Source organism: Polypterus senegalus, chromosome 13, assembly GCF_016835505.1.
Source record: "Polypterus senegalus isolate Bchr_013 chromosome 13, ASM1683550v1, whole genome shotgun sequence".
In the NCBI taxonomy this organism is placed as follows: domain Eukaryota; kingdom Metazoa; phylum Chordata; class Cladistia; order Polypteriformes; family Polypteridae; genus Polypterus; species Polypterus senegalus.
Window position 1 is genome coordinate 107,201,168 of NC_053166.1, and position 24,512 is coordinate 107,225,679.

Here is a 24,512-nt window from a genome sequence, read left to right on the forward strand (position 1 = left end):
CTGGGCTGTAGTTCAGGGGAAGGAGAAAACATGGAAAAGTGCTTACGTTCACTTAAGGCAGAAGTGCAGTTGGCGTCTCAGAAGCCGGCACAGCTATCGCGCGCGCGCGCCGGCAGCTCCATTTTTATAGTAATTGTGTGGGAAAGTAGACGCCGCTTTTTGCAAACGTGTTCACGTCATCGCGTACCTCGGGAGGGATGACGTACGGCGGTTTAATTGGTCAGCGTAGGGGCGCCGAATACAAAAGGGAATCGTGGCCTCTAGAGGGGGTTCTTTCTGAATAGATCTTCTTAGAGAAAGGTACCTGACAGAACAGCATTACGGCTTGTGCTTTGTTTTGTAAATATTTTTCATATAAATATCTCTTGAATAACTTTGGTGGAGGTATTTATTGGGTTGTGGTTAGTGGTGCACTGTTTATTTTTGTATATACACTTTTTCTATATTTTTGAATATTTTTGGGTGAATCCTGTATTATACACTGTTTGGCGGAGCAGCTTCCTGACTTGGATCACTGTGGAGGAAGACAGCTTCACATTTTGTTTTTGTGTATATATTTGGATTTCATTAGTTTGTGTGTATTTTACTTTTTCTTTTGGGACTTTCAAGTAGCACTGTAAATATTGTATACAGTCATTTCTGGGCTCCATTTGATTGTTTTTGTGTGTCCTTTGCGGCATTGGACTGTGTTTTAATATATAAATTCCGCAGGACATTATTTTTGATTATTTTCTTTAAGTGCACCTGTAAATAAAACCTCACTTTATTTTTCAAAAAACCCAACCCTTTTTGTGTCTGTGTCTCCCTGTCTTACACCATCATCCTGGTCACGCTCGGTCCCACATACTAGACACCTAGAGTGTAGGCTGGTGATTCCAATTCCCACTACACGGGGTGTCACAGGCCCCCACAGTCACCAGATCTCAACCCAACAGAGCATCTTTGGGATGTGGTGGAACGGGAGCTTTGTGCCCTGGATGTGCATCCCACAAATCTCCATCAACTGCAAGATGCTATCCTATCAATATGGGCCAACATTTCTAAAGAATGCTTTCAGCACCTGGTTGAATCAATGCCACGTAGAATTAAGGCAGTTCTGAAGGAGAAAGGGGGTCAAACACCGTATTAGTATGGTGTTCCTAATAATCCTTTAGGTGAGTGTAAATATGTAAGTAAAAACTTGGAAAAGAAGCAATTTATTGTGTAACAAGAGTGCAAATTGTACACATTGCAAGAAGCTCAAGGGCTTGCTGCAATTTTCTGTGAATATCTAGGACTGAAAGATCATGGGCTGGACGGCAGAAATTAGGGACTGAAGCCCCCCACCTCCCAACGCCACTTACCATTTTTAAGTTTGCCCTGTGTTTATATTTTTTAGGGTAAATTCCCTTTCCCGTGTTGTTAATCTCTTCAAAAGCTGTTTAACTGCAGGTTGATAACGGCAGTTCTTTAAAATAATAATCTGCAAATAATATCAGTTCAGTCAATTCAGTCTTATATGTGCTTACATAGTTGCCTTCTCCTACCATTTATATCCAGAGAAGTGTATTTTTTTGTACTATTATTCGTTAACTTACCTAAAGCAGCAGGGGATGGGTGCTGCTGTGTGAGACGTTTTCACGTGCACACTGCCCTTCATCTGACTCACTTACATTTGACATTCAACCTGCTGTCAGATGAGTAAAAGGGGAAAATCTACCAAATGTTTAAGTTCAAATAATCAATCTCAAAAGAAAAATTGAAACGGTAAACTCATTCTTAGTTGATGTTGCACAGGATGTTTTTCCTTTTTAAGAAATTAAAATTTAATTTTAAACCTTAATACAGCTTGATCTGTTCGAGATACATCAATATATCAATTTCTCAACAAATTCCTTTAAAGATTAAGTGTGCCACATCTCAACAAAATTGGTCCACCAGAGGCTGCGTTTCTTGTGGACACACAGACATGGGCTTTTGCAGTAGATGCTTTGTGCTTTATTTGCAAATGCACATAAAAATAGCTAGTTGGATGTACATTGCATTTTCATTTTTACTAAAAAAAAATGAAAGATTTTTAAAAATTTAGAAGAATCTGCATATACATTTGGTATATGTGATGTACAGTTGAAGGATATATCACTTTTACACTGTGATCAAATTTGTATGAAAACCAGCAACTCAACAGGTAACACAAGTAAAAAAATATTTTGAAGTAAAGGAATGATTTATTGGTACAGAATTGTGCTGTCCACTGTGAATGGAGAAATCAAGTGAGACCCTGTTGATGATGGCTGTCTTTTGTAGCTCTCATCACCTCACACATTTTCAGCTCTATTGAAAATTATACCCCACATCACTGACTAGCAATTAGCAAGAATCTAATAACATGAACAAGATGCTATCCATGTAACCAAGCATTTTGCAAAACAGTGACAACCTTTGTGGCATTTTTTAGAACTGCAGCATGTCAATTCATTCTTGTACACCAAGTGGGCAGTAGTCAATGTAATAAAATATTGTAGAACAGATTGCTAGATTTGGATTATCTTTATCTGTCCTTATTGAAAACCTAGTTTATATGATTTCCTACTTTGAAAAAGCATAACATTAAATCATAAATGAGTCCACAGAAATGTTCTAGACCAGGAACACAGTGTGTGGAGGTTTTTATTTTAACCAATACCTGGTTTTAACTAGTACTCTCCCCCCAAGGCATTTTTACACCTAGTTCATTTGGACTACTTTTTTATAACTTGGATGCAATTTCCCTGAATATCTGGTTCGCTTATAGACATATAAATACGCCAATCTCATTCAGGTCCAGACCAAAACCAAGTATGTATATAACACAATTCACATAAAGTTACACAATTACTTGTTCAATCAGAACAGTACTTGATTTAGTCTCAGACCCTCTTGTACACACATTTGGACAGCAGTTGACCATGGTTATAAAAGCAAAAGAAAAAAAGTCTAATTTACTTGTGATTGGGTCAATCAGAACACAAACAGATCTGGCAAGAAAAGAACAGCAGTGCCCTGTGAGACCACCGAGCAAATTTCCTAATTTTACTCAATGAATACACCATGCAAACTGGTGGTGCATCCTCTCTATGTGCATACTAATATAGATATGTTAGTTAATCAATCAATGAATTAATGTTAATCAAGCATTATGAAATAAACATTAATAACCAATATATCTAAATTTAAGACAGTAGGTGTTATTTGAGGTTACGTGTGAAGCACATCAGTGTATGCCATCAGCCAAGCTTGGTACACTTGGCTATTTGAAATGTGTCCTTCAGCACATAAATTTAGTAGCAAATCTTTTTCAAGTAGTCTTCCAAATTATAATTATGGAAAATGCTGCAGTGTGCAAATAACGGCCATGATATTTTTTTCCTGGGGAAAAATGTTAAAGTCCACAACACGTCCATGGGATATTTATTTATACAGGTATGTTTAGCTCGCTTGAAAGTTTACAAAGCAAATAAACTATGAGGGTGAAAACACCTTAATTTAAGCATGCTTCCATTTACTGCATTATACCTTTATTTTACCATTACAGAGTGGCACAGTAATATTTTCTTTTTATAGGAATATTAAAAAATATGAATACATTTTCAAAATCTTTAGACATTGCCTTGGTAATTTTTTTTGAAATACCATTTTTGTTTAAGCAGTGAAACTCTAGTGCAAGAGTTCCCAAACTTTTTTCGGCCGCAGAACCCTTTACCAAAAACTTCTAAAACCGTCGACGCCCCTAGTCATTTACTTTACTTACTCAAATTAATACATTTGTACAGTACTTGATATTAAATATTTCACTAGATATCAAACTTTTCATTTTAATCATTTATAAATAATGATTGAAAAAGATAAAAGGATCACAGAATATGGCATTATCTTGTGCAACATTTAATATCGAAACCTGCACTAACGAAAATGAAAGCAAAACAAATACAAGCAAAAGTTTTTTTACATTTTTGACATTTATGAAATATGTAAATTCAAAATAAGTTCAAATAGTCCAAGCTGTACTGTCTGCATTTCTTTTTTGGTTCAGTTATATTATCTGAAAAATTAAAAACTTTTATTAACAAAGAATTTCAACAGCCCCTGTGATAAATAAAAAAAACAATAAAGTATGTACAGGCAGTCCCTGGGTTATGTACAAGATAGGGACTGTAAGTTTGCACTTAAGTTGAATTTGTATGTAAGTCGGAACAGGTACATTATTTTAATACATGCTATTGTTGACCGACTGTAACCAAGTAATCTGTCAGTGAAAGATGGAGTTTCACCTCTCTCTGACCTTTTTATTATTTCTACTTTATTTTCAATGGTGATGGTTTTTCTCTTCTTTACTGTATCACCAGCACTTGCATCAGAATTGTGTTTCAGAGACATTTTTGATGGTTGAAGACAAAAGGTTAAGATGAGCTGATCTGTACAGCACTGTACATGCTATCACAGCAGGAAGGCACCAGTCGTCAACATGTCTGATGTATAGGGTGATCCAGATCTAATTATGCAATTTTCATTACGCTATAACTTATTCAGTCTATTACATAGAAAATCACCCGTAAAATCCTGGACCATCGAGAAGTGTGCGAACTGACGACACGAAGAATTGTCTTCGCGCCAAACTGGAATCGTCCCTGCATAAATCAAAGTCATCCAGACAATCTGGATCTGCATAATTAGACATGGACCACCCTGTACTGACAAGAGACAACTTCCTGATATGTGCGTAACAGTACAAGCAGGCTTGCTATTGAGAATGAATGGGGGCAGCGAGGGGTGATTCATCACCAGCCCACCTCACAGTCACCTCCACTACAGTATGCTGCCTGCAGTGTCCTCCGCACCACCGCCCCCATTCAACATGCAGCCATCCGAGGCACACTACAATGCTACCACCCGCCACCCTGTTCACCCTCAATGGCCTCCATTCAGCCACAACCAGGTCACCGCTTGTAGCATTACCAGCTGCCCACCGAGAATGAACGGGCAGCCATGTGTGGTGGGTGAGCAGTGAAACCGCTTGCCGCCAGGAGCTTCCCGAGGGACACTACACTGTGCGAGCAGAAAAATCGCCACCCTCCAGCCTCCGTCCAGTTACTGCTTGCAGCGTCCCCAGGCCGAAGATGGAGTGGCAGTTACTGAGGCGCATGTGTCGCAGCTGCAGCCTCATTTGTACGTCGTAGGTCAGATTCTTACGTTTGACTCTTTTAATGACACATTTTACCTTTTCGTTCGCAAGTTTGGTATGTAATGTGTTTTTATCAAAAAAGTTTTTTTTTTAATTATTTTACTTCTTAATTAGGTACCTATTGGAATCATTGATATTTTTAAGTAACAAACAAATAGCAGTAGTAAGGGGGTCTATTTTTGCTGTCGTCGACCTCCAAATTTTTTTATTCAACTATCGACCCCTAGAAAGTTCAAATCGACCCCAGGGGGTCGATATTGACCACTTTGGGAACTCTTGCTCTAGTGGTTTTACAGGTGGAAATGTTATTGATGTAAATATGGAAATGTTCTCTTTAGCTTCTCACTTGCAAGATTATGAGAGGATAGGAACTGTTGAATTTGAGACTTTTATTTAAATCTCTTTCAAACCACAGTAAAATTTAAAAGATGGTCAAGTTTACGGTCTTAACTGTTTACACTGGAGAATTTGCACCTACACTTAAAGGATAAGAGCCATCAGTTTTAAATTACAAGTATTATGGTTAGATTAAGAGAACTGCTATTACAAACAGTTTCAGGTTCAACACAACAGGACCCTGTGATAAGAGGTTTATAGTGAAGTGCAGTTTCTAAATAGTCTTATGGGTGCAGGTGCACATGTGCCTTTACAAAGGCTTATCCCAGTTTGATTGGAGTTCTTGGCTGATCGTGCATTCACTTGCAAATGCGAGCAAGTCAGTCAAGTGCTTCATTCATATATCAGAGAAGATGGAGGACCGCACCTGCACCCAGCCGGGGTTAGAAAGGCAGTCTCCACAGCTGAGAAGGGAGAGAACAAGGGAAAAAATAATGAACAGAGGTAAAGGAATAAGAAGGAGGCAGGATTGCAAAGATCCTGTGCTAGGAGGAAAGGATGCAGGTGGTTAGCAGTATGACCTAGGGAAGTGAGCAGCAGGCTTGTGCTCAAATGTGGGGGTGAGGAAGGTGTGCTCCTGTTGAGCTTGTAGATGCACCAAGGGTTTTGAGTGAATTCCGAGTATTCAGCCTCAAGCTTTTAAAGTTCAGATTTTTTTTTAAGACAATACCATTAACAGCCAAACCGCTGCTCAGAATTTCAAAACATTTGGCAGTGCATTTAGTTAGGACTTTGAAAGAAATTACTTTTGTGAATTTTCAGCTCAGTCAAGAGCTTTAGCCTTAAACTTTGAAATGCAGTAGTCTCAGTAGCTGAAGTCTGATTATAGAGATTAATTAATTCCATTTATGGCTACACTAAATTGCCAGTATTTCCATGTGTTTGCCAATTATACTTTTTAAAGCAAAATTTTTCATACTTCAAATTTTAACTTTGCCTCTTCAGTTTATGCAATGGGGTCCTAGCCCCAATGCCAGCCCAGTTATGTGATCAATGGCGCAGGCTTCTTATTCCTTCTCATTACCCTCTTTTTTTATTCACACAGATACAGAGTCAGAAAGCTGCTGCTGTTGAGAAACAAGGCTCTCTAGACTCCTCACTTGAACAAGTGTCCTCTACATCCTCCAAAAACAGAAGGTAAAAATGGGTGTGCAACAGGGTGAGAGCAGGGCTGGGGGTCATTCTTATTGATAAGTATTTTATTTCCCTTTGTTATTTATTTATTTATTTATTTTTTTCCTTCTTCAATTTTTGCACTATACCTAGGTAAGGGAATCTGCATCTTTGCAAAAATGACTGCATTTCTTACATGAGAATAAAATTTTATAAAGACACCAAAATAACAAAAAAGTGTAACTCGGCAGCAGAAAAATAAATACAGTAATCCCTCCTCGATCGCGGGGGTTGCGTTCCAGACCCCTCCGCGATAGGTGAAAATCCGCGAAGTAGAAACCATATATTTGTATGGTTATTTTTATATATTTTAAGCCCTTATAAACTCTCCCACACTGTTTATAAATATTCCCCGCAGAGTTATACAGCATAATCCCTTTGTATTCTCTTAGATATTAGGTAAGATTCATTGAAATTATGTATATAAAAACACTGTTTATATACAGTAAAACCTAAATATTATTTTAAAGATATTGAGTGTCTCCGATATCACATATGTTACAGCCATTACGATAGACATGCCACCAGCAATAAATACGCATTACAATGCAACAAAAATAGTATACAGTAAATGTGTGTGTACAGTGACACTAAGCGTGCATTACATGTCAAGTACTGTAAGTAGAAAATTAATTATGGTTACTCACCAACAATGACACGATGACTTGTCCGATAACAATGAGTTTTATTTTACTGCACAACAAAGGAGAGCGTTACAGCCCTTAAAGGAGCCACTTCAGGTGATTGTGAAGCACTGCCGTTGTTCTTCTTCTGGCAGTCTTCAATCCAAATCCCTAAAGCAGATTCCATCCAGACTACTGCCTTGTTTTGCACCCTGGTTAAAAGGACACTGCGGCCGTAGATCTTATATTCCTTTCCTACTTTTTAAATAAAAAGAATCGTAGCCTTCAACAAATCCAAAACGTTTACCTTTTGCAATCGTTAACATCTTCCGTTTGCGCAGGCACAGCCCCTGAAGCAGTAGCAGATCGTTTGGAGCCATAATGAAGGGCTTGACTATGCACAAAGATAAACACAAAAGAGCACAACTCTTTACACAGCGAAACACGTTGATGCTGAATGAGCGAGATGAGACTTCCTGGTTAACACTGCATTTAGCAAGCAGGAACTTAACTGCGTGCTCTGATTGGTTAGCTTCTCAGTCATCCGCCAATAGCGTCCCTTGTATGAAATCAACTGGGCAAACCAACTGAGGAAGCATGTACAGGAAGTAAAAAGACACATTGTCCGCAGAACCCGCGAAGCAGCAAAAAATCCGTGTTATATATTTAGTTATGCTTTCATATAAAATCTGCGATAGAGCGAAACCGCGAAAGTCAAAGCGCAATATAGCGAGGGATTACTGTATATATAAGCAGCAATGGTAAAAAATAATCAGCAAAAATTAACTACCGAAGTGGCTTCTACAAAATCGTTAATTAGGGGTCTAAATACTTATGTGAATATAAGAGATTTATTTATTTATTTATTTATTAAATTTGTAAACATTTCTGAAAACCTATTTTTCGCATTGTCATTATGGGTTACAGAGAGTAGATCGATATACAAAAATGGAAAATTTATCTAAAAGTACATCTACAAAACAGTAAAGTGTGCAAAAAGTGAAGGGGTCTGTCTGTATAGACAGTGTGTGTACAGTATATATTATGTTTGTTAAACAATTTCAATTTTTAATTTCAATTTTTAATTCCGTGGTTAACCAATATATCTCAGCAATATCCAGTTAATTCCCTCTGAATGCAACCGCTGTTCAATTTCTTAGTTGCTCAACTACGAAGTGACTGTGAAATAAATCCTTGATATATGACATCAAATTAATGTTACTGGTCACTAAACGCAAGAACTAGTAGACACAGAAACTGTTTCTTTGCTACTGCAGACACGTTAAATACAGTCTCTGATTCATTTCTGTTTCTTATTTCAGTTTAAATTATGTTTATTTTATGGTGTATTTTAAATGGGACTTGCCTAAAATATTACTAGGCTATAGTGCTAATCTATTTTGTTTTTATATATCTGTTTGTTGTATATAATGTTGTGACGGTGTCATGTATATTATGTTGTTTAATTCTGAGTACTTCATTATGTGTATGGATGTAACACCAAGTGAAATACCTAGCAACTACAGTAAAGTCCATACATATTTGGACAGAGACAACTTTTTTCTAATTTTGGTTCTGTACATTACCACAATTAATTTTAAATAAAACAACTCAGATGCAGTTGAAGTGCAGACTTTCAGCTTTAATTCTTTGGGGTGAACAAAACAATTGCATAAAAATGTGAGGCAACTAAAGCATTTTTTTTAACACAATCCATTCATTTCAGGGGCTCAAAAGTAATTGGACAAATTAAATAACTGGAAATAAAATGTTCATTTCTAATACTTGGTTGAAAACCCTTTTTTGGCCAATGACAGCCTGAAGTCTTGAACTCATGGACATCACCAGATGCTAGGTTTCCTCCTTTTTTAACACTAGAATTACCAGAGCCTACGAAAAAACTCATAATTCCGTCCCACCTTAAACTGCTTCTTAAATCCCTTCACACCTCTCCGCCAGCGCCCTTTGTCTTCTAAATGTGCTGATAAAGAGAAGCCGGCTGTTCCATCCCCCCACCAATTTAGAACGTGCACGAACTTCTCCCAGTTCATGCCTTGATTGAGTATCTGGGAGTGAAGTGGAGTTTTAGAGTGGAAATAATAGATCGTTGTTTGGAACACACGCATTTCATGTCTGTTCGTTTCTACAGTAATCTGTGTCAACACATTGTTAAAACAGAAACTTTTTTTATATTCTAGTAGTAGATGACAAAATGTAGGCATAAACTATATAATGTATGAAGCCTGAAGTCCAAATAGCAAAGAAACATTTTCACAAGAATAACACAATTGCACTTTTATTCAAACATATAACTGCAGAAAGAAAAAGCCGCCTTAACATGCGACATTGACACCAGTTTACTATAACTGACTCTGTGGTTCAATAGTTACAGCCCCGCTTGGAATCAAGGGTCACGGGTTCGATCCTGCGCCCCTCCTTTTGAGAAGTAAACTGTTCTTAGTCTTACTGTTTTAGAATAAAAACATACATTTGATTTCAGTCTGTAACAGCCGGTGCAATTTATGATCTTTGTAAAGGTTAGCTTTTTTTTTTTTATATTCACTTTTCACTCTCTCAGTCGCGTTCAGAATCAATCCATACAACCCCATCTGACACGGCTGTTTTCACTAAAGACGCTATAGCTCTGCAGTGTACCACGATGCATACTAACGCCCCGGTTCTGACACACAAACGCTGGCGAAGCTGCCTTCTTCAGTATCTCACCGTCACTTGCTTTTCTTTTTATTCAGTTTTATTGAGTGTTCCTGCCAGTCCCGCATGTTGCTGTATGCTTTTTCTTTTGCACCCAGGACATGCAGAAGAAAGAATGGTAAAGACCAGTACCGGCGCTATATGCAATCATCAGACACTCCCCATCTGCCCGTGTCGTTCAAACACAGGAACATATATTGGTGTAAAAGTATAACAAAAGTGCACTTTTATTCAAGTGCACTTTTTCCATCGCCTTTTCCTGTAAGAAGCAGTGTACACACTTCTCTCTATGCTGTGGTTTCTATTACACACCTGAAAGAAAGACAATATATGTGAAAATATAATCGCACTAATGCAATATTATTTGAAAGCGAACAGCGTCAGATCGGGTGTGAATTTATGCAGGAACTGGAAATTCTCTGATGCGGACCTTCCCCAGGGAAGAAAGTACAGTGTCAGGTGCTCATTCAGTGTAATAGAAACCATAGCACAGAGAGGTGTGTACACGGCAACAAGTACACGTGTGTAAATGTAGGAAGGACGGTCCTTGGGTGTGTGGGAACTGTTAATATTTGAATGTGATGATTTTATATAGCACGGAATGAAAATCTTCACTTCTTAGCATTGCACCATGCAAGATGTCGTATCAATCGCCTACTGTATCTTGCTTTCTTTTTTCTTCGGTTATACAGGTAGTTTTGAATAAAAGTGCACTTGTTTTGTTTGCGAAATGAAGTGTCTGCGTGCACTTTTCGTGGCATTACACGTGTATTTTTTGAGCATGCCCGTTTGAGCAGTATAAAAGTATTGAAAAGTATAACAAAACAACGGGCAGATGGAGAGTGTCTGATGATTGCATATAGCGCCGAACTTACTGCTCTTTACTATTCTCTCCTCTGCGTGCCCTGGAGTACAAAAGAAACAGAATACAGACGCGCTATAGCTCTGTGCTGTACCACGATGCATACTAACGCCCCCACCGGTTCTGACACACAGGCGCTGGCGCTGTCTTCTTCGTATCTCACCGTCACTTGATTTTCTTTTTATTCAGTTTTATTGAGTGTTCCTGCCAGTCCCGCGCTGTTGCTGTATGCTGGATATGTTCATATATATTGTCTCTTTCTTTCAGGTGTGTAATAGAAACCACAGCATAGAGAGAAGTGTGTACACTGCTTCTTACAGGAAAAGGCGATGGAAAAAGTGCACTTGAATAAAAGTGCACTTTTGTTATACTTTTACACCAATATATGTTCCTGTGTTTGAACGACACGGGCAGATGGGGAGTGTCTGATGATTGCATATAGCCGGTTGGTCTTTACCATTCTTTCTTCTGCATGTCCTGGGTGCAAAAGAAAAAGCATACAGCAACATGCGGGACTGGCAGGAACACTCAATAAAACTGAATAAAAGAAAAGCAAGTGACGGTGAGATACGAAGGCAGCTTCGCCAGCGCTTGTGTGTCAGAACCGGGGGCGTTAGTATGCATCGTGGTACACTGCAGAGCTATAGCGCGTCTTTAGTGAAAACAGCCGTGTCAGATGGGGTTGTATGGATTGATTCTGAACGCGACTGAGAGAGTGAAAAGTGAATAAAAAAAAAAAGCTAACCTTTACAAAGATCATAAATTGCACCGGCTGTTACAGACTGAAATCAAATGTATGTTTTTATTCTAAAACAGTAAGACTAAGAACAGTTTACTTCTCAAAAGGGAGGGGCGAGGATCGAACCCGTGACCCTTGATTCCAAGCGGGGCTGTATCTATTGAACCACAGAGTCAGTTATAGTAAACTGGTGTCAATGTCGCATGTTAAGGCGGCTTTTTCTTTCTGCAGTTATATGTTTGAATAAAAGTGCAATTGTGTTATTCTTGTGAAAATGTTTCTTTGCTATTTGGACTTCAGGCTTCATACATTATATAGTTTATGCCTACATTTTGTCATCTACTACTAGAATATAAAAAAAGTTTCTGTTTTAACAATGTGTTGACACAGATTACTGTAGAAACGGAACAGACATGAAATGCGTGTGTTCCAAACAACGATCTATTATTTCACTCTAAAACTCCACTTCACTCCCAGATACTCAATCAAGGCATGAGCTGAGAGAAGTTCGTGCACGTTCTAAATTGGTGGGGGATGGAATAGCCGGCTTCTCTTTATCAGCACATTTAGAAGACAAAGGGCGCTGGCGGAGAGGTGTGAAGGGATTTAAGAAGCAGTTTAAGGTGGGACGGAATTACGAGTTTTTTCGTAGGCTCTGGTAATTCTAGTGTTAATGCTGTGCAAGGCCTTTACTGCAGCGGCTTTCAGTTGCTGTTTGTTTGTGGGCCTTTCTGTCCGAAGTTTAGTCTTCAACAAGTGAAATGAATGCTCAATTGGGTTAAGATCAGGTGACTGACTTGGCCATTCAAGAATTTTCCACTTCTTTGCTTTAATAAACTGCTGGGTTGCTTTGGCTGTATGTTTTGGGTCATTGTCCATCTGTATCATGAAACGCCGCCCAATCAATTTGACTGCATTTAGCTGGATTTGAGCAGACAGTATGTCTCTGAACACCTCAGAATTCATTCGGCTGCTTCTGTCCTGTGTCACATCATCAATAAACACTAGTGTCCCACTGGCAGCCATGCACGCCCTAGCCATCACACTGCCTCCACCGTGTTTTACAGATGATGTGGTATGCTTTGGATAATAAGCTGTTTCACACCTTCTCCATACTTTTTTCTTGCCATCATTCTGGTAGAGGTTGATCTTGGTTTCATCTGTCCAAAGAATGTTTTTCCAGAACTGTGCTGGCTTTTTTAGATGTTCTTTAGCAAAGTCCAATCTAGCCTTTCTATTCTTGAGGCTTATGAGTGGGTTGCACCTTGCAGTGTACCCTCTGTATTTACTTTCATGCGTCTTTCTCTTTATGGTAGACTTGGATATCGATACGCCTACCCCTGGAGAGTGTTGTTCACTTGGTTGGCTGTTGTGAAGGAGTTTCTCTTCACCATGGAAATGATTCTGCGATCATCCACCACTGTTGTCTTCCATGGACGTCCAGGTCTTTTTGTGTTGCTGAGTTCACCAGTGCTTGCTTTCTTTCTCAGGATGTACCAAACTTTAGATTTGCCACTTGTAATAATGTAGCAATTTCTCGGGTGGGTTTTTTCTGTATTCGCAGCTTAAGGATGGCTTCTTTCACCTGCATGGAGAGCTCCTTTGACCACATGTTGTTTGTTCACAGCAAAATCTTCCACATGCAAGCACCACACCTCAAATCAACTCCTTTTATCTGCTAAATTGATAATGACAGAACGACGGACTTGCCCACACCTGCCCATGAAATAGCCCTTGAGTCAATTGTCCAATTACTTTTGAGCCCCTGAAATGAAGGGACTGTGTTAAAAAAATACTTTAGTTGCCTCACATTTTTATGCAATCGTTTTGTTCACCCCACTGAATTAAAGCTGAAGGTCAGCACTTCAACTGCATCTGAGTTGTTTAATTTAAAATTCATTATGGTAATGTACAGAACCAAAATTAGAAAAAAGTTGTCTCTGTCCAAATATTTATGGACTTGACTGTATGTTAACCTGGTAGTCAGGATAAAATCTCAATGGTTCCATGTGAAAGTAATGTGTAGTAATGATGTCTATGAGCCCTTTATCTTCAGTTATTTTAGAGGTCTGCAGTCTGATGTAATCCGTTTTGCAATAATTGGCAGAAATTCGTGCTTCAAATTTTGTTCCATTCATGTATGGTAGTCTGCCGCAGATTTTGCTGCTTAATGTTACAGTTTTTAACAGCTGCATGTTTTGCTATGAAGTGATAAGCTAGGATGTTGTACTTATTTAAATTTACCTACACAGTTTTTAAAAGTATCAACAGTTTTCTTCTTTGAACAGTGTAGGAGCAATCATCATAAATTTTCATTTTTCTAAGCTATAATTAATAGAATGGCTTAAATCAGGGATTCCCAAACTTTAAATCAAGTCACTCAAAATGTTGTGCCATCTGGTCAGGGCATCCAGCAATAATTAATAAAGCCAATATTTGTGAAACAAAGCTTGATCTTGCTAGTACAATACAATACAATTAATTTTTGTATAGCCCAAAATCACACAAGAAGTGCCGCAATTAGCTTTAACTGGCCCTACCTCTTGACAGCCCCCCAGCCTTGACTCTCTAAATAGATAAGAAAAACTCCCAAAAAAAAAAAACCCTTGCAGGGAAAAAATGGAAGAAACCTTGGGAAAGGCAGTTCAAAAAGAGACCCCTTTCCAGGTAGGTTGGGTGTGCAGTGGATGTCAAAAAGAAGGGGGTCAATACAATACACAGACCAGAACAAATCTTCAATATAGTATAAAAATAAAACTTTTACAAGTACGGACCAGAATTTAACAGAAGATGATATCACATAATATATGATTTGGATTTGTTTAGTAGTAGTAATACTGCAGGATTTCATATAACAGTAGTCCTCCTAATCAAAGCAAATGCTTAAGTACAGCAGACTGTTGACACACATGTCAATATAATATTCCTGTATCAGGAGCTTTGAAATGATTTTGATATACCACCATTTTCTTTCACTGTTAAATCCTTAAGTACTGAACTCTTACTTGGCACAACTAAAAGTGAGTTTTTTTAATTCCTAATATTGCAGTGATCAGACAGTTTGTTGTATGGTTTGTGGTATAGCAGGTCCACAGTGCAAAACAAAATGACAATTTTAAATAAATAAATAGACGCACTCGCACAGGGGAGTGGAGCAAGCAAACGATCTGCTGAGAGATGGCTCATCTCCGGGTGGGTGTGAGGTGGTCAGCAGTCCATGCTTTTCCTTGCTGGTATGTGTGGGCGGTCTGATTGTCTCATTATCAGCATGGGACGGCAATCAGGCAATGGCACCTGCAACCACTCCCTAACCATATAAAAGGGAGTGCAGAATAAGAAAGGAAGAAACAAAAACAGATTGTAGTTTAATGGGAATGAAAATGTAGCAGGCAGGAAGACAGGAAAGCGAGCCGGTGCAGGTGTGATCGAGAGTGAGATGAGAGAGAGAAGAATGCAAACTAGGAGGCAGGCAGCTGTGAGGAGAGCCCCTCCAAGGAGACGGTGGCAACCACACTCCAGCTGAGCGACTTGGGAGCTGGAGTGACCAGCTAGTGCAGTTGGCTCACCACAAAAGTCCAGGAAGGCAGCAGGAGTTGGGGAGACTCTGATCGGGAGCCCCATTGTGAACGGCTTTGTTTTTGGGGACCTGGCCTTGGTCCGGAGTGGGCACCTAGTTAGAGCCATGGAGTCACACAGACCTGGACCCATAGAAGAATTGTAGGTACCTACAGGATAGCTGTCTCCTTTGATGCAAGATCTGGGCAGGATAAGCTGAGGAGATTGATGTTTTGAAAGGAGTACACCAGGGCTCATGTTTCTAAGGAGAACTTGTGTTTTTAACGTCATTTTAATTGATTGTTTGGCTAATTTTAACCTCCATTCGTATCTCTTTTTTATTTGGATTATTTATTGAACTTTTTGGCACTGCACTTTGTTTTTGTTGGACTGTTTTAATAAAAGCACTTTTTCACAATCGTCTTGCCTTGTGTGGTGTCCTCATTTGCCAAGCTTATCGTGGTCGGTTTCAAGAGGTTTTCAGAGCAGAAATGGGAGTATGGAGCCGACCTGCACCATCACATGGTTGTGTATATCACCACCCATTAATTATTTAAAATGTAGAAAAAAGTTGCATGCTTTAATAAGGAATAAAACATAGAAAGCATTTTAAAGTCTGTATTATTTAATTACAAAAAGTATACATTTACATATAAATCCAGATGAAAAAGTAGAAAAATAAGTGGATAAGTCTACACACCTCTCCCACATCACAGATTTTGTGTAATAAAAAAGAAGCCAAGATAAATCTCATAACTTATTTCATCTTTATTGCAATATCTATACAAAGAAGGTAAAAACAAATCAGAAACTGTTTAGTGAAAAGGGAAAAAATCATACAAAAACGTGGTTGAATTAGTGTGCGCACCCTTTTATAATCAAGGTTGGAAAATTTGCACAGTAATAGCATATAGAAGCAATTTTTGAAAAACCAAACTACAGTTAATGTAACATCGATAAATACAAAGCAGAACAAGGAAGAAAAGCTATAGTTAAATTTGTGCAGTTGTGTCTCACTCCCTCAAATGCATGAAAGTGCGAGAAAACACAGTTGAAGTCAGAGGTTTTAATGCACTTCTTTAAAATTCACTTAATATCCACCCCACAGATTTTGTACTGACAAACTATAAATTTGGCATATTGTTGTTTACTTTTGCCCTGCACAAAGTAGATGATTTAATTTTTTCCAACAGTGTTCACAGACAGATAATTTCACTTTTTATTGATTATATCACAATTCCAGTGGGTCATACTTTTACGTACATTTTGTTAACAGTGCCTTTAAACAGCTATTCCAGAAAATTATGTCAAACCTTAAGGCAATTAAACAATTACCTTCTGATAGCCAATTAGCCTGATTGGAGTCAACATGTAGGTATGTTAAGACCTACCATTAAGCTTACTTCCTCTTTGCTTGACATAATGGGAAAAAGAAATCAGCCAAGGTCTCAGAAAATAAATGGTGGTCCTCCACAAATCTGGTTCATCCTTGGGAACAGTTTCTAAACGCTTGAAGGTTCCAGGTTCATCTGTATAAACATTAATATGCAAGTGTAAACACCATGGGAACACACAGCCATCATTCCACTCAGGAAGGAGACACATTCTGTCTCCTAGAGAAGAACATACTTTGGCATGAAAAGTGTAAATCAATCTCAGAGCAACAGCAAAAGACGTTGTGAAAGTGCTGGATGAACTAGGTAGAGAAGTATCTATATCCACAGTAAAACAAGTCCAATATCGATACATTTTAAAAGGCTGCTCAGTGAGGGTGAAGCCACTACTCCAAAGCCACTGTAAAAAAAAAAAAAAAGCCAGACTACAGTTTTCAGTGATGCATGGGTACAAAGATCTTAACTTCTGGAGAAATCTCTTCTGGTCTGAAGAATCCAAGATCGAACTGTATGGCCATAGTTATCCTAAGTTATGTTTGGAGGAAAAAGGGTGAGGCTTGCAAGTATACCCTCCCAACTGTAAAGTATGGGGGTGGAAGCATCATGTTGTGGGGGTGCTTTGTTGCAGGAGGCACTGGTGTACTTCACGAAATAGGTGGCATCATGAGGACGGAAAATTATGTAGATATATTACAGCAACATGTCAAGAGCACAGTAAGGAAGTCAAAGCTCAGTCGCAAATGGGTCTTCCAAATGGAGGTATTCTGGGGGTCATTGTCTAACATTGTGGTAACATGGCTTAAGGACAACAAGGTCAAGGTGTTGAAGTGGCCAATGCTGACATCAGTCCGATTGAGAATTTGAGGGCAGAACTGAAAAAGTGTATGTGAGCAAGAAGGCTTACGAACTTGTCCCAGTTATACCAGTTCTGTCTGGAGGATTGGGCCAAAATTTCAGCAGTTTATTGTAAGAAGCTTGTGGAAGGCTATCCAAAATGTTAAAATAATTTAAAGGCAATTTCACCAAATATTAACAATGTATATGTAAACTTGTGACCTACTGGAATTGTGATATAGTCAATAAAAAGTGAAATAATCAAACTGTCAACATTGTTGAAAAAAATTACTTTTGTCCTGATGTCTTAAACGATATACAAATTTAAAGTTTGTTAGTATAAAAACTGTGGAGGGGTTATAAAGAGAATTCACCCTACGTTTATCTAAACGTCTGACTTCAGCTGTACATTGGCAGGGAGTGCAGGAGTTTTCTCAAACAAATAAATTCATCATTGATCAGAAGTGCTCATGTTTTCTCATGCATTACTTGTTATTTGAAATACTGTATGTGCTTACGAATACAGTGCTGTTTCCCCTGCTGGTTATATGTGCCATCAGTATAATGTTGCCTGTTCATATGGCTATTTCTTAGGAGTTATACAATATATCAAAGTTACCAGTGTGCAGTATATTATTAAGTTGTACTACCTTTCTATACCATCAACTATGATTTTTATCATTTATGCTGTATTAGTTTAAACACTCCTAGTTCGCAATATCCACCTACTTCCATGTGATTTTGTTAGTTTGCAGAAGACTTTTAAAATTTAAGCAGGTAACTCCACAGCTTTTAGAAGGCAGTGATTGCACTGGATAATGAAGCGATTTTATTTAATGTCTGTTAATGAAACTCAACAGGTCTTTTAAATATAGTAAGTTACATTTATATATAAACCCACAAAACAGACTATATATATATATATATATATATATATATATATATATATATATATATATAGTGATAAGACGCTATATAGCGCCTGACCATTAGTTGTCAGTTATGATCATCAAAATTAAAAGAAATAAAACATTTGAAATACATCAGTCTGTGTGTAATGAATGAATGTAATATACAAGTTTCACTTTTTGAATGGAATTACTGAAATAAATCAAATTTCATTTCCTGTGTTATTTTTTGATAATAAGTACTAACAATGTTGGGTGCCTAAGCTTTTGTTTCACACACTTTTTTTGCCTTTTTATACCTGTGAATTAAATAAAAATGTAATGTTGCTTAAAGTATTAAAGGAATGTGTCATATTTAACTTTGTGCCTTTTGGTCGTCAGTTCATCTTCTGCTCTCTTAACTATTCACAGTAACAGACACTTTAAGGAAGAGTACCAAGACTTTTGCATACCATTGTATATATAGCATAAAAAAGTCACCACATGTGCCTAATCCCATTAACACAGTTTAACACTTTTTTTCCCCCCACTGTGATGGGTAGATGTACTCAGTATTTCTTCTGTGCCAAAGGAGTGTCAAAATATAAATTTGTTTCAGATACAGTGTAATATCCTAAAGATTGCCATCATATTTTGAGCCAGTAAACCCTTTCTTCATGGCTAGTAGTAGGAGTGCTAATGTATCTGTTCAGCAAAGAATAACCCAATCTAAAAATGTATGTTGTTGCAAGGCAGATTCAAGCAGTTCCTTGTACTTTTTGAAGTACAATGCCTGTAAAAAGTATTTGCCACATACATATCCCAACACCTAAACTTTGGTACACTTCACATTTAATTGTTATACAACACTGAATCACCATGGATTTAATTTCTTTTTTATTACTAATCAACAGAAAATTACTTTTACATGTCAAAGTGAAGCAGACCTATGCAAAATGGTATAAAATAATTACAAATATGAAACACAAAATTATTGATTTTATAAGTGGTTATGCTCACCAAGTCTTTAACCAAAAAATAAGTCCAATTTATGGTGGAAAACAAATTTTCTGAAACAATGAAATCTCAGTAAATCTGTGTATGAAGCTCAATAATCAGCTGTCTTGAAATTCCTTCCTTTATGTCTAAAAATATCTTTCTTCTACAATGCAGGACTTCAGTTTGTAGAATGAGCAGCAAAGAAAAAATTTCTGTCCAGGACCAATCTAAGGAGAGAAAAACTCTTGAAGTTATCTCTGTGGGAGAGGATGAAGGAAGCTCTAGTTCTGAATCTGAGCGTTCTGGTATGTATTTGTGTATGCTGCGAAAAGTACTACAATTGAGACTAATTTGGTTCTCTAGAATAGTTTTCCTAACAGACAACTTAATATGGTCAAAAGAATCCCGTTTTCTTTTTGATTTCCTTAATTCTTAATGCAGGTAGATGTCTTATAGACCAAAAATACAACATATAGCTGACTTTTTTTAATTTGCATGTGAATAAGATGGGTTTGCATAATTTGCACATAGATGTTTTGCCTTGTAAGTATAACTTTTGCCTTGAAATTTACTTTCTTTTTGTGTCTAAAATGAGTTTGCAGGAACCTGTTCTGTGTGAAATGGTAACTAGTTGGGCTCCTGCTGATTAGCTGTTATTAAATTCTTTTTCTTTAAGTAGCGCAACTTATTTCTTATTGGGCTTTACAATTATTAAAGACGATATGTGTGTGTACATTAGATTTCCTACAGTAATGATGGACTGTTGTTCCTGTTTGCTATGTTAAGCTGTTCCTGCCTTACTGTGGATTCTTAAAACCAGACATAATGGCATTTTATGAAATAGGCTATACAGGCAGTCCCCGGGTTATGTACAAGATAGTGACTTTAGGTTTGTACTTAAGTTGAATTTGTATGTAAGTCGGAACAGTTACATTATTTTAATACATGCTATTGTTGACCAACTGTAACCAAGTGCTCTGCCAATGAATGATAGAGTTTCACCTCTCTCTGACCTTTTTATTACTTTTACTTTATTTTCAATGGTGATGGTTTTTCTCTTCTTTACTGTGTCACCAGCACTTGAATCAGATTTGTGTTTCAGAGACATTTTTAAAGGGTGAAGACAAAAGTTTAAGATGAGCTCTTCTGCACAGCACTGTACACGCTATCACAGCAGGAAGGCTCCAGTCATTGACATGTCTGATGTACTGACAAGAGACAACTTCCTGCTATGTGCATAACGGTACAAGCAGGCTTGCTATTGAGAATGAATGGAGGCGGCGAGGGGCAGTTCATCACCAGCCCACCTCACAGTCACCTCCACTACAGTATACTGTCTGAAGCATCCGCCCACCGAGAACAAATACAGTGCGGCGAAAGGCGTGTAGTGAATCGCTCACCACCGCCCCCATTCAATAGGCAACCATCTGAAGCACACTACAATGCTACCCCCCGCCACCCCGTTAACCTGCAATGGCCTCCATTCAGCCACAACTGGGTCACCGCTTGCAGCATCACCAGCCGCCCACCGAGATTGAACAAGGCAGCCGTGTGTGGTAGGCGGCCAGTGAAATCGCTTGCCGCCGGGAGCCACCCAAGGGGCACTACACTGCGCGAGCAGTGAAATCGCCCCCCACAACCGGGTCACCGCTTGCAGTATCACCAGCCGCCCACTGATAATGAACGGGGCAGCCGTGTGTGGTGAACGGGCAGTGAAATCACTTGCCACCGGGAGCTGTCCGAGGGACACTACACTGTGCGAGCAGCGAAATCGCACCCCTCCAGCCTCCATCCAGCCACCGCTTGCAGCGTCCCCAAGCCGAAGATGACGGAGCGGCAGTTACTGAGGCGCATGCGTCGCAGCTGCGGCCTCGTTCATATGTCGTAGGTCGGATGTCCATAACCCGGGGACTACCTGTATATACCCATGCTACTTTGTCGCAACACAATAAACTGGCTAAAACACATTAACAAGAAAATAAATTTTACAGATTTACTTTTAAGTGGCCACAACATAATACAGTATTAAGATGATTAAATGGTTATTATTCAACATTTTACAACTGTAAATTTCACTGAAGTTTTACATGAAAAATCTTACTTTCAGGGAATTAAAAAAAATAAATAAATATTTTCCCTTTCCTGAAGAAATTCATACATAGGCATTAAGGTTGTAGCAATTGGCCGATGTGGGAACGTGATTCCTACACTTCACCACCCGAGAGGGAAGTGAACGATATTTGAAAGATAAAATAGCATTAACATATTTGGTCCTCGGCCCCTCTTGTCCCTTATGGGCGCCCTTAAATACAAAATGTCTTGCATAAAGGCAATAAACAAAGCATCAACCAACCACAGCACAATTATTCTATCTTCTACCTCTCCTCCCAACCTCCCAGGTCACTTTTGTTCTCCTTTCACTCGAATCCAACTCACCTGGTTGAGGTTGAGTGGCTTCTTTTTTGCCAGACCCTGGAGTACTCCTGATGCTAGGACATAGCCTGATAAAAGTACTTCTGGGTCAATCGGAAGTCCCAAAAAGTAGGGTTTGTTAATCCCTTCAGCTCCATCTGGCGGCACCCACGGAAACCAACAGGGCTGCCTTACGAGAGTACAGGTTCCAACATGCCCTGCTGGCGTCCATGTGGGAATCCTAACCCAAAGAGGCTGCCACCTAGCATGGTGGAGGGGGGGTACTTTATCATTGCTCATCTCCCCCAGTCCTTCGATTGTATTGGCCTCTCAGCCAGGTAGGGATCTTTATTCAATCATGGTCAGAATGCTAGTCCATGTGCACCATCCATTACAATTAAATTGCCACATAAAGTTCTGTATTTACATTTTTTAAATATATGAATTTTGAATGAGGACACTGGTCCATAGATGGAGGGAGCCTTTTAAACTAACAGAATAAATCTATTCTTCAAGCCAGAAATGCTTTTGAGTATTGATCCTCATCTTGAGATTACGTATTGCAAAATAGCATATCTGTGTTGTTTAAAGAAGGCAAAAAAGCAAAATATTGTTGTGATATTCAGCCATTGTAAAAAGAGACCAATGCACTTTTACTTGGCTTTACTTCGTCCTCCTCTGCTGCAACCATTCAGTCCAAGGGATGTGGATTCTCTGTGGAAAGTAATTACCAAACACTGTTATTGACACTGTTTTTGAATGTTGGTGTTGAAATGTGAAGTGCAGTTACTGATCTGTAGACAACTAGTTTCAAAGATCCACCATTGTCCCTGTACCTAAGAAAGCAAGTCCAGCCTGTCTAAATGACTATCGTCCCATTTCCCTAATGCCTGCAACAATTAAATGTTTCGAGAATCTAGTTAAAAAACATATGCTTTTCTCTGCCAATAAAAACTGATCCATTACAGTTTGCATATCACCACAGCAGATACACAGAGGATGCAATCACCTTGATCCTTCATATGATACCGGCCCACCTAGACAACAATTACATGTGAATGCTATTTATAGTCTATACAGTAGTTCTGCATTTATCACAACAATTCCTTCTAAGCTCAAGAATATACATTTGAGCACATCAGTATTTGGCAGAATTTTTAACTTTTTGACTGGCAGATGGTCCAAGTGGGTAGCCATAACTTATTGTCCCTCACTTTCAATGCAGGCAATATAACAAAATGAGCAGGCTTATCTGAATGAAGTGCAGAGTCTGTGACACTGGTGTCATGACAGCAGTCTGCTCCTGAATGAGTGAGACAAAGCAGCTGATTGTGGACTTTGGGAGAAAACAACAGAGGTACTACCATCCCCTCAGTATTAATAGCACTCATTCAGAACTACAAACCTACAGTACTTATATATATAAGGAAGGAGCCTGAGCTAGTGCGCGAGGTCGAGAGGTTCCGGCTAGATATAGTCGGACTCACCTCGACACACAGCTTGGACTCTGGAACCAATCTCCTTGAGAGGGGCTGGACTCTCTACCACTCTGGAGTTGCCCCCGGTGAGAGGCGCCGAGCAGGTGTGGGCATACTTATTGCCCCCACTGGAGCCTGTGCATTGGGGTTTACCCCGGTGGACGAGAGGGTGGCCTCCCTCCGCCTTCGGGTGGGGGGAAGGGTCCTGACTGTTGTTTGTGCGTATCGCCAACAGCAGTTTGGAGTATCCACCCTTTTTGGAGTCTCTGGAGGGGTTGCTAGAGGGCATACCTTCTGGGGATTCCCTCGTTTTGCTGGGAGACTTCAATGCTCACGGGCAATGACAGTGAGACCTGGAATGGCGTGATTGGGAGGAATGGCCCCGATCTGAACCCGAGCGGTGTTTTGTTATTGGACTTCTGTGCTCGTCACGGATTGTCCATAACGAACACCATGTTCAAGCATAAGGGTGTTCATATGTGCACTTGGCACCAGGACACCCTAGGCCTCAGGTCGATGATCGACTTTGTGGTCGTGGTCGCCGGACTTGCGCCATATGTCTTGGACACTCGGGTGAAGAGAGGGGCGGAGCTGTCAACTGATCACCACCTGGTGGTGAGTTGGCTTTGATGGTGGGGAAGATGCGGTCAGACCTGGTAGGCCCAAGCGTGTTGTGAGGGTCTGCTGGGAACGGCTGGCAGAGTCCCCTGTCAGAAGTAGCTTCAACTCCCACCTCCGCAGAACTTCAACCACGCCCCGAGGGAGGTGGGGACATTGAGTCCAATGGGCCATGTTCCGTGCCTCTATTGTTGAGGCGGCTGACCGGAGCTGTGGCCGCAAGGTGGTCGGTGCCTGTCGTGGCGGCAATCCCCGAACCCGTTGGTGGACACCGCGTGAGGGATGCCGTCAAGCTGAAGAAGGAGTCCTATAGGACTTTTTTGTCCTGTGGGTCTCTGGAGGCAGCTGATAGGTACCGCAGGCCAAGCGAACGCTGCTTCGGTTGTTGCTGAGGCAAAACTCGGGCATGGGAGGAGTTTGGAGAGGCCATGGAGAACGACGTTTGGACGGCTTTGAGGAGATTCTGGTCCACCGTCCGGCGTCTCAGGAGGGGGAAGCAGTGCAGTGTCAACACCGTATATGGTGGGGATGGTGCGCTGCTGACCTCGACTGACGCTAGGGTCGGTGGGAGGAGTACTTCAAGACCTCCTCAATCCCACTAACATGCCTTCCAATGAGGAAGCAGAGCCT

At 39.6% G+C, this 24,512-nt stretch overlaps 1 protein-coding gene across 2 annotated transcripts in view; it reads left to right on the forward strand.

Annotated features, from left to right (window-relative positions):
* The window catches only part of ppp1r12c (protein phosphatase 1, regulatory subunit 12C), a 252,081-nt gene that overhangs the window by 88,915 nt on the left and 138,654 nt on the right, over positions 1 to 24,512 (forward strand). For both annotated transcript variants that reach the window (XM_039773835.1, XM_039773836.1), the window contains exons 7-8: positions 6,642 to 6,733; positions 19,549 to 19,679. In XM_039773835.1, coding sequence (XP_039629769.1) covers positions 6,642 to 6,733; positions 19,549 to 19,679 — 223 coding nt within the window. The remainder of the gene's footprint in view (positions 1 to 6,641; positions 6,734 to 19,548; positions 19,680 to 24,512) is intronic.